This window comes from Engraulis encrasicolus, chromosome 16, assembly GCF_034702125.1.
Source record: "Engraulis encrasicolus isolate BLACKSEA-1 chromosome 16, IST_EnEncr_1.0, whole genome shotgun sequence".
NCBI classification, from domain to species: Eukaryota; Metazoa; Chordata; class Actinopteri; order Clupeiformes; family Engraulidae; genus Engraulis; species Engraulis encrasicolus.
In genome coordinates this window covers 570347-588960 of record NC_085872.1, presented here as the reverse complement: position 1 = coordinate 588960, position 18614 = coordinate 570347, and the positions used below count along the sequence as shown (strand labels likewise).

The window sequence follows — 18614 nt, the reverse complement described above, 5'->3', positions numbered from 1 at the left end:
GTTTTGGTGAAGTTACAAACTGTAAGGTCAAAATTCGACCTATCCCGCAGTGGTCCAGCCCTGCTTGTGGGTCTAGAAATACATGAAAACGACACGTGTAAGTGCATAGGTATTTCTTGCAGCATGATGGTGCATTAAGTCTTTACAGAAAACGAGGCTCTTATTTCTGTCATGGAGGGAAATGGCCAATGACAGTGTTGCCAAATGGATAATGGCGAAGTGTTAGAAGTGCTAGAATCTCAAAATTATCAGTTTTTTTTTAAGGGAAATTGTCACTCTTGATAAATGTTTGCAAAACTTGTTTTTTTCCCAAGCCACTGATAAAAAATAGAAATAATAGAAATAGAAATAAAAGTATTTATTTTACATATTTTACATATTTGTATTTACACATACAATTCTTATTGCTTAGACCCCCTTTATAACAGTTCCACATTGTGCGGCCCGTTGGCCATGTGTGGCTCATGATGCCCTACTTGACGGTTCACAAAAATATTGAAGAGTAGAGTAGAGAGTTGTGACACAACCAATACATTTTTTTTCGAATGTGCTACATAAAGGTGTAATGAACTCTGCAACACAGGCATCTGCATTACGTACAGTACAAAGACCTTCTTCTTATATTCAGGCCAATATGAAGATGTAAGTTTCCAAAAATTATATCAGATATACAGATATCACACTACAGTTGATGAGTGATGAACAAAACTTGAGCCTCCCCCATCACTTACACGTAGACACTATACATATTTAGAGTTTAATTTAGTTTTTTTTTTTTTAAACAAGAATTTCATTCTGTTATACAACTGTAATGTCATACAATAGGGGAAACATGGATGTTGACTCTTAATGTACAAACCAAATTCATGAAAATAATGCCAATCCATCTTCAAAGTAATCTTCAGGATCTCCTAACTTGTTTGAGGGAAATCTATTCTGTTCAATCATTGAATCCTGCTTCTTTTCTGATGCCTGCTTGCAATGCCTTTTCTTGCTTGGGTGATTTAGATTTGTTGTACATGAAGATTCGTCCGATTGAAGAGCAGCCTGCACACCAGCATAAAACCTATGGAAAAAGAAACAAACAAAAACATTTGGTAACACTTTATTTTAGGGATACATCTATTAGCACTAATACATACAATATTAATGCCTGTGTAAGTAGCTTGTAAGGCATGTACTAAGCAAAATAAGACAGTTGTTAAGCATGTATTCACAAATGTCTTGTTTATGCCCAATTAGGGATTTATTACCAATATAACCTTAGTAAGGACCTAGTAGACCTAGATTTATATTTATGAGTAAGCAGTAAGGGCCAGAATACAATGTGTATAAGCTCCTGGTACATTGTGTGAACAAACCCTGAACAGTGTGAAAACAGATGTGGAATAAGGGTCCCTATTCTAAAGTGATGCATTGCTCAGCCCATATGGCTTAGGGCCCCTGTACTACCTAGGGCCCCCAGACTACCAAGGGACCCCCACTCTACCCACACTCCGCCCCCGGGAGGCAAAGTGTAAGAATGTTGCTGAATCTGCATTAGTCTCATCAAGTATATTGACCTAACTTGTTCTTCTCAAGGTATCAGAGAGTAATTGGAAGCATTATATAGCAAGGATTGGACGTAAACTTCTCAATGACGGTGGGTGGTGAGATGTCATTTTTTCATACACCAATTAGTTTTAATTGTAAAAACCCTACAATAAATGCAGAATATAACGATGAGTAATAGTTTGGAAGCGAAACTAAGCTATTCCTTTGTGATAAATAAGTTAATGTTTGAGAAACTTAGCTCCAAGAAGTGCAGTGCATGATGGGTACGTGCTTAGTCAGAAATGCAATGCATGGCCAATGCAGCAATGATAATATTTCTGTTGTTACGTACATGGCGAATTGTTTGGATAGCCTCTAAATTTCACGAGTGAGGGGAGGAGCTAAGAGCGTAGGCTCAGAGCTGGGTAGGTTGTCTGTTGGCCTAGATTGCGTACCCATCATGCACTGCACTTCTTGAAGCTAATATTCTCAAACATTAACTTAATTATCACAAAAGAATAGATTAGTTTTGCTTCAAAACTATTATTCTAATGTTCTGCATTTATTTTTGGGGATTTTACAATTTAAACTAAGTGGTACATGAAAAAAATTACATTTCACCAATCCACCGCCATCGAGAAGTGTACGTTCAATCCTTGCTATATAAAGGCTCCTGTTTCCTTCCACACAAAGTTGAGAAAAAGAGGAAACTAGATGACTCAGCTACAAAATTAGTAGTTATTTAATATACCCTTACAATTTGTCGATTGTGGGGGCTAGGTAGCGCGGGGATGGGTTGTGTGGGGGCCCTAGGTAACGAGGGGGACTTTGGTAGTGCGGAGGCCCTGAGCCATCTGGGCAGACCAATGCATCACTTTAGAATAGGGACCCTTATTCCGCATCTGTTTTCACATTGTTCAGGGTTTGTTCACACAGTGTGCCGGGACCTTATACACATTGAATTCTGCCACTTACTACTTACTAATAAATAGAAATATAGGCTTACTGGTCCTTACTAAGGTTATATTAGTAATAAATCCCTAATTGGGCATGAACAAGACATTTGTGAATACATGCTTAACAACTGTCTTATTTTGCTTAGTAAATGCCTTACAAGTTACTTACACAGGCATTAATATTGTATGTATTAGGGCTAATAGATGTATCCCTAAAATAAAGTGTTACCAAACATTTTTATCTGATCAACAGTCTTTCATGTAATGCAACATATCAAATCCACAAAAAAGTAAATACATTTATTAACCATACAATGCATACTGTTACTACTTAATGTATTTATATTATTTATATTATTAAAGGGACACTGTGCAGGAAATGGTCAAAAAGGGTACTGCAACTATGCTGCTCATTGAAACTGGGCTGCCAATTGCCAAATTTGATCTTTACATTAAAGTTTTCTAAATAATTAACAAATATTTTCTATTATGGTCCAAGTAGAGTCATTTTTGCAGCTAAATGGAAATTCAAAATGGCGGACCATGGAGAAGATCCCCTTTTTCATGTATGAAAAGTGCAATTTTCCCAGTCATAATGAATACTTAGAATTTGATGGTGGTGGTAAGTATTCATGAAAAAGGCAACATTAGTGAATGGGCAGCATGAATTCTTGAAATAAACAACTAAAAATCTCACACAGTGTCCCTTTAAGTTTTATGCAAACAGTCTCTTCTCTCTGCGACACCATGAGCCCCATTTTGTGAACCACTGCATTAAAGGGAACAAAATACCTTTTTATTCTATGAAGATTCTCAGTCATTTTCTGATTTGCAGCTTGCACTAGAAAGTGGATATACTTTTCATTCACCATGATTTCTCCCGTGTGGCTGAGTGGAACTTCAAGGCAGTGAGTACTGCGAACAGCCTTCCGGTGGGAAAAGGCAGCAACATCTGTTAATTTCTTAAAACATTTGTTGACATACAGCACCAATAAAAAGTCTACAAGCGGATTCCAAAAAAGTTGGGACACTTCGTATTTTGTGAATAAAATCAAAATGCTGGCATTTTCAAAACATCCAATATGTTAATAAGGTAGAGCATTATGTACAGACAACGTATCAGTTGTTAATGTCAAGCAGAATTATTGTTTTGAGGTAATTATGTGATCATTTAAAATTTGACCCATGCAACAAAATTCAAAAAAGTTGGGACAGGGCCAAAACATGTTGTAATAGTTGGATAATTCAAGAAATATCACAAGGAAGAATATTTTAACAGGAACTATATTGACTGTCAACATGAGCACAAATAAAATACCATCACAGAGAGGCTGTGGCACTCAGTAGCGAAGATTTTGAGGTACTAATTACTTATCTATTACACAGAAAGATAGAATTATCAAAATTGCAGGCATATAAGGCTTATTTCCGTAATATAGAGTTCTGTGTAATCATTGCAGGAGTTATGAGATCATGACATACTCGTCGTCCATAAGCAAACAATGACACTCCAACAATGACAGCTCTCGAAAAAATGACCATAAACACAACACTTGATGGTAACACTTTATTTTAGGGACACATCTATTAGCACTAATACATACAATATTAATGCCTGTGTAAGTAACTTGTAAGGCATGTACTAAGCAAAATAAGACAGTTGTTAAGCATGTATTCACAAATGTCTTGTTCATGCCCAATTAGGGATTTATTACTAATATAACCTTAGTAAGGACCAGTAAGCCTATATTTCTATTTATTAGTAAGTAGTAAGTGGCAGAATACAATGTGTATAAGCTCCCGACACACTGTGTGAACAAACCCTGAACAGTGTGAAAACAGATGCAGAATAAGGGTCCCTATTCTAAAGTGATGCATTGGTCAGCCCAGATGGCTCAGGGCCTCTGCACTACCAAAGTCCTAGGGCCCCCACACCACCCAGGCCTGCACTACCTAGCCCCCCCGATCTACAAAGTGTAAGGGTATATCAAATAATTAATATTTACCCAGCTGAGTCATCTAGTTTTCTCTTGTTCATATCAATGAGAGGGAGGTAACAAGAGCCGATATATAGCAAGGATTGAACGTACACTTGTCAATGGCGGTGGGTTGGTGAGATGTAATTTTTTTTCATGTACCACTGAGTTTTAATTGTAAAAAAAACCCAAAATAAATGCAGAACATTAGAATAATAGTTTTGAAGCAAAACTAAACTACTCTTTTGTGATAATTAAGTGAATGTTTGAGAACATTAGCATCAAGAAGTGCAGTGCATGATGGGTACGCAATCTAGGCCAACAGACAACCTACCCAGCTCTGAGCCTACGTCCTTAGCTCCTCCCCTCACTTGTGAAATTTAGTTGCTATCCAAACAATTTGCCATGTACGTAACAACAGAAATATTATCATTGCTGCATTGGCCATGCATTGCATTTCTGACTAAGGGCGTAGCCTACCCATCATGCACTGCACTTCTTGTAGCTAAGTTTTCTCAAACATTAACTTATTTATCAGAAAGGAATAGCTTAGTTTCGCTTCCAAACTATTACTCATCGTCGTTATATTCTGCATTTATTGTAGGGTTTTTACAATTAAAACTAATTGGTGTATGAAAAAATGACATCTCACCACCCACCGTCATTGATAACTTTACGTCCAATCCTTGCTATATAATGCTTCCAATTACTCATTAGCATTATGAGTAGAATATGTGAGATCTTCATACCTACTGAGACTAATGTAGACTTTGAAATGTTCTTACACTTTGCTTCCCGGGAGGAGGGGGGGACGTAGAGTGGGGGCCCTAGGTAGTGCGGGGGCCCTAAGCCATCTGGGCTGAGCAATGCATCACTTTAGAATAGGGACCCTTATTCCACATCTGTTTTCACACTGTTCAGGGTTTGTTCACACAGTGTAACAGGAGCTTATACACATTGTATTCTGGCCCTTACTGCTTACACATAAATAGAAATCTAGGTCTACTAGGTCCTTACTAAGGTTATATTGGTAATAAATCCCTTATTGTGCATGAACAAGACATTTGTGAATACATGCTTAACAACTGTCTTATTTTGCTTAGTACATGCCTTACAAGTTACTTACACATGCATTAATATTTTATGTATTAGTGCTAATAGATGTGTCCCTAAAATAAAGTGTTACCCACTTGATTAATGTACATGATGCAGACATTAAACAGTGTTGCATGCAGAAAAGCTAATTCTAGATGAACCTAGGAGACATGTGAAACTGTCCTCTGATTACAGAATGGAAAATATTTCATCCTTTTTTAAAATCATGGAGTCATGCACCCTCCAGGTCATATAGAAAATGAATACTTAACCTTGATTTAGTGGGCAGTCTGAAAGACAGCATATATGATGGTAAGGGGGTGCAGAGGTGCCTTGGTTATGGTCTTCTTACTCATGTAGAGCATTAAAATGAATGTTGAATGATATACACAGACTTTAAACAGCATACATAGCTACCAAGGCATTATATTTTTGAGCACCGCCTTTAGATATTGCCCCATAATGGTGGCAAATTTCAATCTCTACTATGTTCCAACAGTGTGGTTCCATCATAAGAGTAAACAGGTCACAAAATTGTTTTCTGGCATTAAGGATATGCCACATATTAACCCTGTGAAACCTGAACCATGAAAGCAATGAGAGAAAATTATATTATTTTGGAATTTGCTTCAATATTGGTCCCTTATAAGAAATGTAAAAAAAAAAATCAAAATTTTGTTAAGGTCACTGAGATATTTGATGCATCATATATGATGCATCAGGCTTTAAAGGGAATGAAAATTCCAATTTCATGACCATTGAAAAATGACTTTTAATGCATTTGCATCTTTTTTTTAATTTAAAAAAGTTGTCAGACAATTTAATTTGAGGATTATCTTTAAATATTTAGTGAGATCCTGCCATTTTTTTAAGCCTATCCTTATTTTAGCAGGACCATATTTTACATTTCCCACAGCCTGGTTGGGTAATTTTTTTAAAATCTATGTAAAAACATAGCTGATCGAATGCTTAACAACCTATTTATGAGTGTAATATAGATCATTATTCATTTTTGATGTGTAATTTGAATATATGGGTCCATTACTACAATTGGACCATTTCTCCATTCACTTCATAATTTCAACATTTTGCATTACATTTTCAAAATCGCAAGTAAAACGTGTTTCTGAAGGCAATATCTTTGTCTTGAAGTAAAACAACTTGTGTGTTTTGTTAAACGATCGTCGTGGTATGCTTTGTAAGTTTCCCTATGGAGCAAATGCATTGATGGCTGACTTCCTGCCACCGCCGGATGGTGCTTATATGTCTCATCAGTTTTAGCACGATCTCTCTGCAACACGGTGTAAAAATATAAACTCTTCCTTGATTAATTGCACAAAGCAAGTGTTCAAATTAAAGGATGTAGAGTTATATTTCGGAAATTTGTACACAAACCTTTTGCAATTGTCGATATCTCAGCGTCGGTCAGGGAAACCGCTTCTACTCCATTTTTGCATTTTTCGCCGAGCTGTGATCAACTTGTTGTTGACCGCTGCTCTCTTGTGGCGGTTTCCGCGTACTGCAGGACGTTTGGAAATGACACGCAGGATGTTTTTGAGATGGATTTTTTTTTGTGTCAGCGTGGAGAGGGCTTTGAATTTGATGCATCATAGATGATGCATCCGGCGCGATAGGGTTTAAGCATAACAAAAAGGTAAACAAGTTGAAGAACACACCTATCAGTTGAGCTGCTGAAATCATGCCTTGGACATCAAAATATCTCATTTTTGAATACAATTATGCCATCAGTCAAAGTATTTAACTATTCAGTCTCATCCCTTGTGTTGTGTTTAGTCTTATCCAATATAAAAAGCCTTTTATTGGCCCTGTCCCAATTTTTTTGGGATTTGTTGCAAGGGTGAAATTTTAAATGATCACATAATTACCTCAAAACAATAATTCTGCTTGACTTTAACAACTGATATGTTGTCTGTACATAATGCTCTACCTTATTAACACATTGAATGTTTTGAAAATGCCAGCATTTTGATTTTATTCACAAAATACAAAGTGTCCCAACTTTTTTGGAATCCGCTTTGTATACGCCCATGCTGAAATGGCAAGTTTTTGTGATGTAGAAAATGACCAAGACAAATAATTGCACAACTTTTTCCACATTTAATATAAACTATAACCTGTACAAATTCAAAATCTTTAAAGGGAAAAAACTGAAATTAACATGGTTGCATAAATGTGCAGACCCTTAAACTAATACATTGTTGCATCACCTTTGGCTTTTATTGCAGCACTCAAGACTATTTGAGTAAGAATCTATCAGGGTGGAACATGTTGATGTGTTAATATGTGTTCACTCTTTGCAAAGGCACTCTAAATCTGACAGATTGTTAGGGCATCTCCTCAGATCACTCCTGGTTGATGGGATTCAGGTCTGAGCTATGGCTGGGCCATTCCAAAACCTCAATCAAAAATACTGAATCAAACCAAGATATCGCAAAACACGCCCACTCAATGCAAAAGCGTGTGCTCAAGTTGGGTCTCCTAAGGGGGCGTTGTCCCCTACTTCTTCTTCTCTTTTTGAGGTGTTTGCGCAAGACGAGCGCTACCGCCATCTACAGCGCTAAGGGGACTTCATTGATTCTCAACCTCAGGACTCCGAAGGTCTTCTAACCGAAGGTCTCCTAAAGGGGCGTTCACCCGACATAAAGTGGATACCGGAAAAGAAACAAAATGACGCTTCTTGTTAGATCCACCTTCTTTGCCTCAATCTTTTTCTGGTGAAGCCATTCTTTTGTTGGTTCAGGTGTGTGCTTAGGGTAATTGTCATTCTGAAAGATTAAGTACCTCTTCATCTCCAACTTTCTAAAAGGGGGCTGAGGGTTTTGTGCCACTACCGCTGCCACTGTGGAACTGCTCATAATATAATTCCCCAGTTTCGGCATGATGCTGCCACCACCAAACATCACTTAAGGGGTAGGTAATTATTTTGTCTCAAGGGCCAAAATGGGTTTCAAATATTGTGGGAAGGGCCAGATGTCACAGGCAACTTGCCTGTCAATAATAAGTAATAATGTACGCTGGCATACCTTTTAGGCCATTTCATTTCAGAAAACAGTACTGAAATATATAGTACAGTAGCCTACTGTAGAAACCCACAAGACTTGGGTATTCATTTTAAGAGTGTTGTGTAAGCATCACTGTGTATTTAAAAGTTGTCTGTCTTGTAAAGGCTCTGCGGGCCACATGAAATAGGCATGGTGTTATTTGGGTGATGTACACTGTTGTTTTTGCACCAAACATACCTTTTGGATTATGTCTAAAATGTTCAACCTAAGTTTCATCAGACCATATGACACATTTTCCCACATGCATTTGGGAGATTTCAGATGTCTTTTTGCTAAATTTACACCAGCAAGGTTCATGATGGGGGCATCATGCTTTACACTGTTTCTCTTCAGCTGGAAACTTAGACAAAGAAAAAAAAATACTTGCCCCATTGTCAAATTTCTTAAAACAAGTCTAAATAGTCTAAAAGTGCTGATGCAAAAGTATTAGTTATTAGGTAATTTTGACATGGATTAAGCTTCACTACATTATGTACTATATGTTTTTACTTTACACTAGAACAATACGTTTGCTAAGATTTCATTTTTTGCAGTGTTCTTATTAGTAAGTTGTTCAAATCGTGGCCTAAGGGGGCATAATTAAGGTTGTATCAAGACCATATTAATTACAGTCAATCCGGAAAGTATTCACAGTGCTTCACTTTTTTGACATTATATTATCTTACAGCCTTATTCCAAATGCTACAAATGAATCTCTGTTGTCAAAATCCTACACAAATTATTCCATTATGACCATGTGAAAAACAAGTTGTCTTGATAGTTTTGAAAATTTATAAAAATAAAAAAACAAAGAAATCATTTTTACAAAGGTATTCACAGCCTTTGCTTAATACTTTGTAGAACCACCTTTGGCAGCAACTACATTCTTTTTTCATTTCGAAATGAAATGGGATTAAAAGGGAGGTCATCGGTGTGTGTTTCAACCTTTCAGTACATTGAAGTTATACATTTTGAGTCTGCACCTGGCTAAAATAGATGGGTGTGAGTTTTGAATGAAATCCTATGGAGAGTATCATGATCTGCTTCTGTAGTCACAGTGCATGTTGACATGCATGCTTCTTTAGATGTAATTCAGATTTCCAATGCTGACAGCATTCATACATCCCCAAACGATGTCAGTCCCACTACCATGCTTGACTAGCCAGATGATGCACTTTTTTGGTAAAATCACTTGTTTACCACCACACATGCTTAACACCATCTAAAGCAAATTTGTTTATCTTGGTCTCATCAGACCATACAACATGGTTCCAGTGATCCATATCCTTGGTCTGTTCATCTCTCTTGAGACCAAGATAAATAAATTTGCTTTAGATGGCGTCAATCATGTGTGGTGGTAAACAAATGAGTTTTACACAAAAAGTGCATCATCTGGCTCGTCAAGCATGGTTGTGGGACTGACATGGTTTGGCGATGTATAGATGCCGTCAACATTGGAAATCTGAATTACACCTAAAGAAACATGCATGTCAACATGCACTGTGACTACAGAAGCAGATCATGATACTCTCCATAAGATTTCATTCAAAACTCACACCCATCTATTTTAGCCATGTGCAGACTCAAAATGTACAATTTCAATGTACTGAAAGGTTGAAACACACACCGATGACCTCCCTTTTAATCCCTTTAAAAAAGAATGTAGTTGCTGCCAAAGGTGGTTTTACAAAGTATTAAGGGACTGTACGTTATTTACCGGGGGGGAGGGCTGGTGCGCTGGAAGTCCGGTCAAAAAAAAAAATCATGCCCCCACCCCCCACCTCAATTTCTTCCCCATGGCCCTCCCCCCACTTCAATTTTGTTTTCCCATGGCCCTCCCCCTACAGGTACAAAAATTTAAATGCTAAATATAATTTTTGGTGCTCTTGTGTGAGAAGACCTTGCGCCATTTAATAACCCCGACGCAGGGCGCCCTCCAGCTCTGTTTCGCTATCCTTGTCGACTTAAACATTTGGTCATGTCAGTGCATGGCAATTGTCTCAGAGAGATGTGCACGAACAGTGTAGTGGGATTGAGGACTGGACTATGAGCGGGTGATTCCAATATCATGGTTTTAGTGTCCTTGAAGAACCTCTGAACTAATCTAAATGTATGCTTTGGGTTACAATGTTGTTGGAAGACCCAGCAATCCAGATTCAGACCCAGACTCCCTGAAAGGAGGACCCAGACCCCCCCCCAAGAAAGACAGTTGTTAGGGCTTGTCATCATATTGGGCTTTGGGGCCATCATCACAGAAGAACCCCTTTACTAAAGGCAGTGCATATCAGAGTGTTATTGAGCTTTGCCTGTGAACATTTGAAAGTCAAAAATGAGTTTTGAATGTCTCTGCTTTCATCTGATGTTATTCAATTGCACCTGCTTTGATGCATGAATTCTGCCTCTGTCAGGTGAAGAAAGGGATAGGCCTTGAATCGTTATAAGATGGTTTCCACAATTAAACATGGTGGTGGATGCATCATTCTGTGGCAGCCTCAGCCACAGGAAACCTTGTTTGGGTGTACGGCACCATAAAAACTGAAAATTATGATAGAATGTGGAAAGTGACCTTGCAAAAATATGCTCATAGAGGGAGTTAAGATCTTCACTGGATCTTTCAATAAGATAATAACCCAAAACTTGCATCCAAAATAGTTCAAATGTTCTTCAAGGATACTAAAACCATGGTCATGGAGTGGTTCAGACCTCAGACCTTTAGATAGTATTTGAAGAGTGCTGAAAATGAATGTCCATCTTCAACATCCATGCAATTTGGACCAGCTTAACTATTTGCAATGACAAAAATGGGCCAAAATCCCTGGTAGGACATGTGCCAACATAGTTAACAACTAATCAAAGTGCCTGGTGTCAATTTTTGTTCATAAATGGCACTGTATTGACTATTAATGATAAGGGGGGTAATAATTTTGTCCTTGCCATTTTTACACTTTTTTGTTTAAAGTCATTGTGAAAATGGAAAAGTCCAAATTTAACTTAATGGATACTATCTCCATGGTGTATTTGTTTCCAGAATAACATACATTTATTAATAATGATCATTCTCAATGATCAATGAAGAGATATGTCTAATTTCAGGAGGGGGGCTAATAATATCGTCCTCAACTGTATGTATGTAAGAGTGAGCTATATAGTTAATATATTTGTATCGATGTCTGTAATGTCTTGTGTGTGTAATGTCTTTTTGTATTGATTTAAATATGCACCTTAATTTCCCCCTGGGATTAAAAATTATAATCTACTTTCAAGTGCGCATCTGGAAGAGGGCCCATGAGCATTACCCAGAGTTCCCAAGTCCACTTGACCATGGGTTTCACATAAACACATATACTGGGAAGCTTGAACCACTATGGTTTGAGGGTGATGTAATTCCAAAAACTCTCATTGATGTCTTGGCAGAGGAGGACACCGATGAACATAACATGTCTGATGAAATCCATGCAAATGTGAATGAAGATGAGGAAGAGGATGATGATGATAATGAGGTTTATTAAATGATGATTAAAAGTTCTTATTCACATTCTACACTACTGTTTTACCATACAAACAATTCAAAACTTCTCATTTGATGAATTCCTTTTGTGTAATAGTACCATGTGTGGCATCCTGTTCACAGTCCACCAATAGGTGGTAACATTAGCTACTGTTGATGCTTTTCACATCATACTTTCATTCATAGCAATTTTCAACTCAAGGTCAAACATATGTGAAATTGATGTTCCTAGTCCCATATGAAATGGTTATGCCTGAAAGTGTCTGAATGCCTTTAGAATGCCAGCAGACTATTGCCAGTAGACTATTTTCGGATAGGCCATAGTGAATACATAGTGAACTTTGGACATAGCAGCTGTTGTACTCTAGCTAGAAAGGTCCTCTTGGACATAAACTGAAGCTCAGGAAGTTAGGCAGTTTATTTACATTTGAGGGACCAAAACATGTCATAACAGAGTTGAAAATGATCAAATATGAAGACAATTTGTCAGGCGGAAAAGTATTTTTTGAGCTTTTTGGATATGTTGAAGATGATATTTCACAGAGGAAAACACCGAGCCCTGAAACATTTTTCAGGTTGGTTCCTCTATGTGACAGGATGACCCATGTAAATTTACAGGGTTCTAGGACTATTTTTGCAGTTGCAGTACCTTAATATTTGCAGTTACATAATTTCGCCTGCAGATTTTCCTTAAAAGTTGTTTTTTTGGGCCCTGACACCAAACGGGGCCGAGTTGGGAGTTGTCCCTATCAACTCGTTATGGCCCAGGGTATAGGCTAACAGGAAATCATAGTGAAAAAAACATAGCAAAAAACATCCTGAGGGGTGTAGCTGGCTCCCGGCCTATAGCCTATTAACTGTTCTGTTCAACTTTGGACCGAGAGATTCGAGGCGGCTGCTCAACTGCGGAATCTCGAAGTGAACCCCCCACCCTCTCTTCTCTCTCGCTCTGCCCGCATGATTGACAACCTAGACTCTAGGTTGTCAATCATGCGGGTCCTAGACCAAGCTGCGTGAGCAAGCGGTCTCACGTGCAGGATGACTCGAGTTGGTGGGATTACAGGGTTGAAGTAGGCGTATGGCTCCAAACAGTAGCTCTAGCCTAGACTATTTCAAAACGTGTTTTTATTTTCCCAAAAGTAAACATTCTTGTGGACACCGATGAACAATTAAACAAACCGCTGCATTTTTAGGGTGGCGCGCTCCAGTTTGACAGCTGATGCCGGTTGGAAGAAAATAGGCTACATTTCACTTCGAGATTCCGAAGTTGAGCAGCCGCCTCGAAGCACTGTCCAAAGTTAGTAGGCTTGTTCGTGCACATCTCTCGGTGCCTTGCGATGCACTGACACATCACCAAATGTTGAAGTCAACTATGATAGCGAGCGAAACAGCTGGAGGGAAGCCCTGCGTTGGGCACGGTGACTGCGATTTCCTCGGGTTACTGTTGTTCCTGGAACGACATCGCAAAGTTGGCCCTGGATCAACATCTGGTATGTTAGCCTATTCTAGGTCTGATTCCAAAAATTAACGGGCATGCCAAGTGCCGTCACGGTGGTATACGGCTCTGGTTATGGCTAGGTAGGCTATTACAGTGGCTATGTGGAACTGTGCCTAAACCAAAACTAATTCCTAAACAACCTGTCAGTGAAAATGTGTGCACCAACCTAACAACATGCCAAATTATGCCTTTACCAAAACATATTCCTAAACTTAACCTGTCAGTGAATAATTGTATTTTGTAACAGCATGGCACTTCTGCATAGGCCTAACTGATCTTAATCCATAGGCTACAGAAGACGTTACTGGTGCGAAATCTGACATAGATAACCACTCAAACCAGATGTTGATCCAGGACCAACTTTGCGATGTCGTTCCAGCAGTAGCCTAACCCGAGGAAATCGCGGTCACCGTTATGGCACAAGGTCTTTTCCACACAAAAGCACCAAAAATAATATTTAGCCTAGGCTAACACATAATTCTGTATGCCTACACACATCCCTAGGTATGCCTAGGGATGACTACAGAGATTTTTTTTTAGGAAGGGGAGATAGGACAGAATCGTTAGGTGTCCATAGAAATCAACGGTGAAGATTCGTAACGCAAATATGGCGTCTACCCGCACATCTCCCGCCTTTCTGGTAACAAGAGCCAATGTGCCTGCTGAGCTGCGTTGCCAGTGATCCAACCATCTGGCTGCATCGGCGCACACGAAATTATGCGCATGCTCAGTTGTGAAAAGCCGTTGCTCTCGTGCCGTTATGGAACTACTGCGCCTGCGCTCTGTCAAAAAAACCGTGAGAAAAGCGGCTTAAAAAGCTTTATTTTGACTCGTATGACACAACCAAGTAGTCTAGATTGATCCGTTTTTCACGGTCGTTTCAACCATATGGTTTTCACAACCGCTGGGTTCCCCTCCGTCCTATACTCAGTTTCCCCATTCATTTTTCCCATTGACGCTCAGATCTGGTCTACTTAATCGCGAAATAGCACTCCAAAGGCGTCACCAAGATGGCCGCCATATGTCCCGTCTCAATCTAAACTGTCTCTGATGACTACAGATACACGCTTCAGTGCTAAAGTATGCGGACGGGACCTTGCATCGCAAAGCGATGTGTTTCAGAGAAGTATTGCATTTTTTATTATTATTTTAAAAAACATAATAAATAAATTCGTTTTTTTCCCCCATGGCCCTCCCCCTAACTCCGATTTTTTTTACCATGCCCCCCCCCCTCCCACCTCATTTTTTTTCATCATGGCCCTCCCCCCCCTACGCACCAGCCCCCCCCCCCCGGTAAATAACGTACAGTCCCTAAGCAAAGGCTGTGAATACTTTTGTAAAAAAAAAAAACTTTTAATCCCATTTCATTTCGAAATGAAAAAAGAATGTAGTTGCTGCCAAAGGTGGTTCTACAAAGTATTAAGCAAAGGCTGTGAATACCTTTGTAAAAATGAGTTCTTTGTTTTTTATTTTTATACATTTTCAAAACTGTCAAGACAACTTGTTTTTCACATGGTCATAATGGAATAATTTGTGTAGGATTTTGACAACAGAGATTCATTTGTAGCATTTGGAATAAGACTGTAAGATAATAAAATGTGAAAAAAGTGAAGCGCTGTGAGTACTTTCCGGATTGACTGTACTAAGAAAGAAGGAATTTGTGAGTATGCCATATAAATGGTTGATTTTGCTTAACAAATGGCTCACAAGTCATACATACATGTGTTAGTGGCTAACTAGTGAGCACTAAAATAAAGTGTTACATTTAACATTTATATAAACAGATTATTATAATTTATATAAACATTTCTTTACTTGACAGTTTAGGGTTAGGGGTTGTTTTGGTCAGGGCACCACAGAAATTACTATAGCAATCTTTAGTGATTTAGTAAAAGCAATTGCTACTGACCGACTGGGAGACATTTCACCACCTTGAGGTATGTCACTTTTTTGATGATAGAGTCAGAAGTGTTTTCTATATATTGATTCAGCACTATGTGACCTCAATCATGGAATCTAGGCAAAATCAGTGAAATTTACAGAATTTTGTGAGATCAGGCTGCTATACTGCCATAATGTTTCAGTTGAAAGCTTTTTGCGTTGCTACTAAGAAACTACAGAGTAATTACACTGGGAATGACATGGCCACTATTTTATTACTGGTTATTATTAACAGTTATTACCATGAAATTACACTGAAATTACCTTGAAATTATCATAAAATTCTGTAATGCCTGTAAACCTTTTACTTATTACATATATCAAAACAAAACATATCTATTTCATACTTTTACACTGACTGGAACACTGGGTAGCAGTGTAAAGTAAAAAGATGTCTAAATTCATACCAGTATGATTTTGTCTCTCTTCCCAATTGACACACCGGAATTTCTGAAGCCAGACTGAACTGCCACAGAGAGCTGCAAAACAATACACAACAGAGTAACATATGGTAGAAAAGGGTAATTCCACTTCAATTAAAACAAAACAGACGCAACAAGAATCAATCCTCCCACCCCTACAATCGTGTCAGGTCAAAGAACCTCCAGACCATGGATACGAATGGAGAGAAGCATTATGGGCGGGTTATACCAGGCTAGGGTCTTTCCACCAAATATTGATTTCTGTTCCTTAATCAAAACAGTACTATAATGTTGTTTTAAAGTGAATATCATCTTGATTTTTTTGCCCCCTTTCAAGTCTGAAAACATAGCATCGTTTATGTTGACTATTTGTCATTTTCTGCAAATAAATCCTCTAAATGACAATACTTTCACGTGGAATTCAGAGGAAATGTTGTCAGTAGTTTATACTGTAGAATGAAACCACAATTCAATGACCAATGACAAATGACCAGCAGGGCAATGACTGATGATAACATTTTCGCTATTTGTAGACCAGTATGTCTACGTAGTCATGATTCCATCAATGAAAGCAGCTTTCAAACACCAGCAGCATTCATGCATCCCCACATAAGAGCTGTATAGCAACCATGTTTCACTTTAGGCACCATGTATTTTCTTTGTAATTCTTAATCTCTAACACCATACAGTTAGCCTGATAAACCAGACGACTAAATGTGAGATTAAATGTATAATTTAGTCTGGCCCCGATGAATGACACATCGGAAGATTCTTGATGGAAACAATCCATTGTTTTTCAAACTGTGTCTGTGCCTATTGGCCACCGCTTTGTCGTCACTCCCTCAAAACCCTGTCCGCTTTGCATGCAAAGACTTAAAACAAGTCTCCTGCGTTGTGATTGGCCAGCCAATTTCAGGGCCTGGCTGCTTGTGTCCTTCTACCGCTGCTCAGTGGAGAGCATATAGAGGCAGTCGGTTGGTATGCAAATGAACCTAAAATGAACAGGCGGAGCATTCGGAGGGTCACACGCAGCCTCAAAATGAATGGCAGTGAATGAGAAGCCACCTTACTAGAGGGTAAACTCTGCTTTTTTAGGCTTTTAATCGTCGGGAGCATTTTCATTCAAAGTCCACTGCCTGCGTGGTGAATCCAGGGAAACGACTATAAAGTGGCAGAACCATATATATGTTCCAACGACCACGAGCAGTTATAGAATCCACAGTCCCCCCACCAAAACTCAGTCTGACAGCTTAGTGTTGGTGGGGGGGGACTGTGGATTCTACAACTGTTTGTGGTCGTTCGGACATAGATATGGTTCTGCCACTTCATAGTCGCTTCCCTGGATTCACGACGCAGGCAGTGGACTTTGAATGAAAGTGCTCCCGACAATAACAAGTCTAAAAAAGCAGAATTTACCCTCCAGTGCGCTGGCTTCTCATTCACTACCATTCATTTTGAGGCTGAGAGTGACCCTCCGAGTGCCCCGCCTGCTCATTAGCATAGCAGCCGACTGCCTGTATCGACATATTGTCTTTGTGTGTGGTTCCCAGGCTGCACTGTGGCACAGAGGACAGAGCTCCAGGGGGTCATAAAGGCAGCAGAGAACATCATTGGCTGCCCCCTTCCATCTCTGGAGGGCCTTTACAGCACCCGCAGCCTAAAAAAGGCCAAGTGCATTCTGGGAGACAAATCACACCCAGGTCACAATCTGTTTGAACTGCTACCATCTGGCAAGAGATACAGGTCCATGAAAACCAGGACAGACTAAAAAACAGTTTCTACCCAGCAGCCATTACAGAACTTAATTATGCTTCCAAAGCATAGTTTTTATTCTAATACCATTCTTTTTATTTTATTTTAATTTTTAAAATTTTTGCTTCAACAAGGAATGCTCAATTTCGTTGAGCTCGTCACAATAAGAAATGAAAGATATTCTATTGTATTGTATTGTATTGTCCGAGGCTAGACCCACTTGCAGGCAACAATAATTCTGGTCGCTGGCGGGTGGGGCTAGTTTACTAGGCTTCTGTACAGTGTTTAGGCCATCAGTTCTAAAATGATTGAGTTTGGGATCATGTATAGAGTGCCATAAGCCTTCATTTTTGTCAGAATTAGGCCTGGCAAACTCTTGGCAGACTTTTTTGTGACTGAGTTGTAGGAGAGGCTTCTTTGGTTCATTAAACCCACATATGCCATTCCTCCCCATGTGTGGCATATTGTGTCATGGGAAATGATCACAACGATTTACAGTTTACTTCCTTAGTAGATATCTGTGGTGCGGTGGAACTTGCATTACAACTTTCTATTACCATTGTCATCAAAATATACTCCTGCCGAGGTGTTAAAATCTGAGGCTTACCTGGACATCTCTGTGAGAAAGTTCCAGATCCATCTACCCTAAAGTTTTGGACCACAGTAGATAGTTTTTTGACTGATAAGTAAAGCTTTGATGGTCTTCTAATAGCATCAACCTTTGCGGTCTCTTTTTTCCCCCTTGCCAGGCCTTTTGTCCTCTCTCTTCCATGTCATTTCTTAAAGCAGGATATGGGAAGGAGTTTGCTCTGCGAAATACTGTTTGATAGAAAACTGTGTCCTGAGTCCTTAAACTCTTCTGAGACTGATT

General features: G+C 39.0%; 1 protein-coding gene across 1 annotated transcript in view; it reads right to left on the bottom strand.

The window, feature by feature from the left end:
• Positions 1-343: 343 nt before the first annotated feature.
• The window catches only part of tyw3 (tRNA-yW synthesizing protein 3 homolog (S. cerevisiae)), a 35467-nt gene continuing 17196 nt past the window's right edge, over positions 344-18614 (bottom strand). The window contains exons 4-6 of the mRNA XM_063220087.1: positions 15977-16048; positions 3282-3415; positions 344-1066 (exon numbers count right to left, since the gene is read on the bottom strand). Of these exons, the coding sequence (XP_063076157.1) occupies positions 865-1066; positions 3282-3415; positions 15977-16048 (408 nt within the window). The 3' untranslated portion in view covers positions 344-864. The remainder of the gene's footprint in view (positions 1067-3281; positions 3416-15976; positions 16049-18614) is intronic.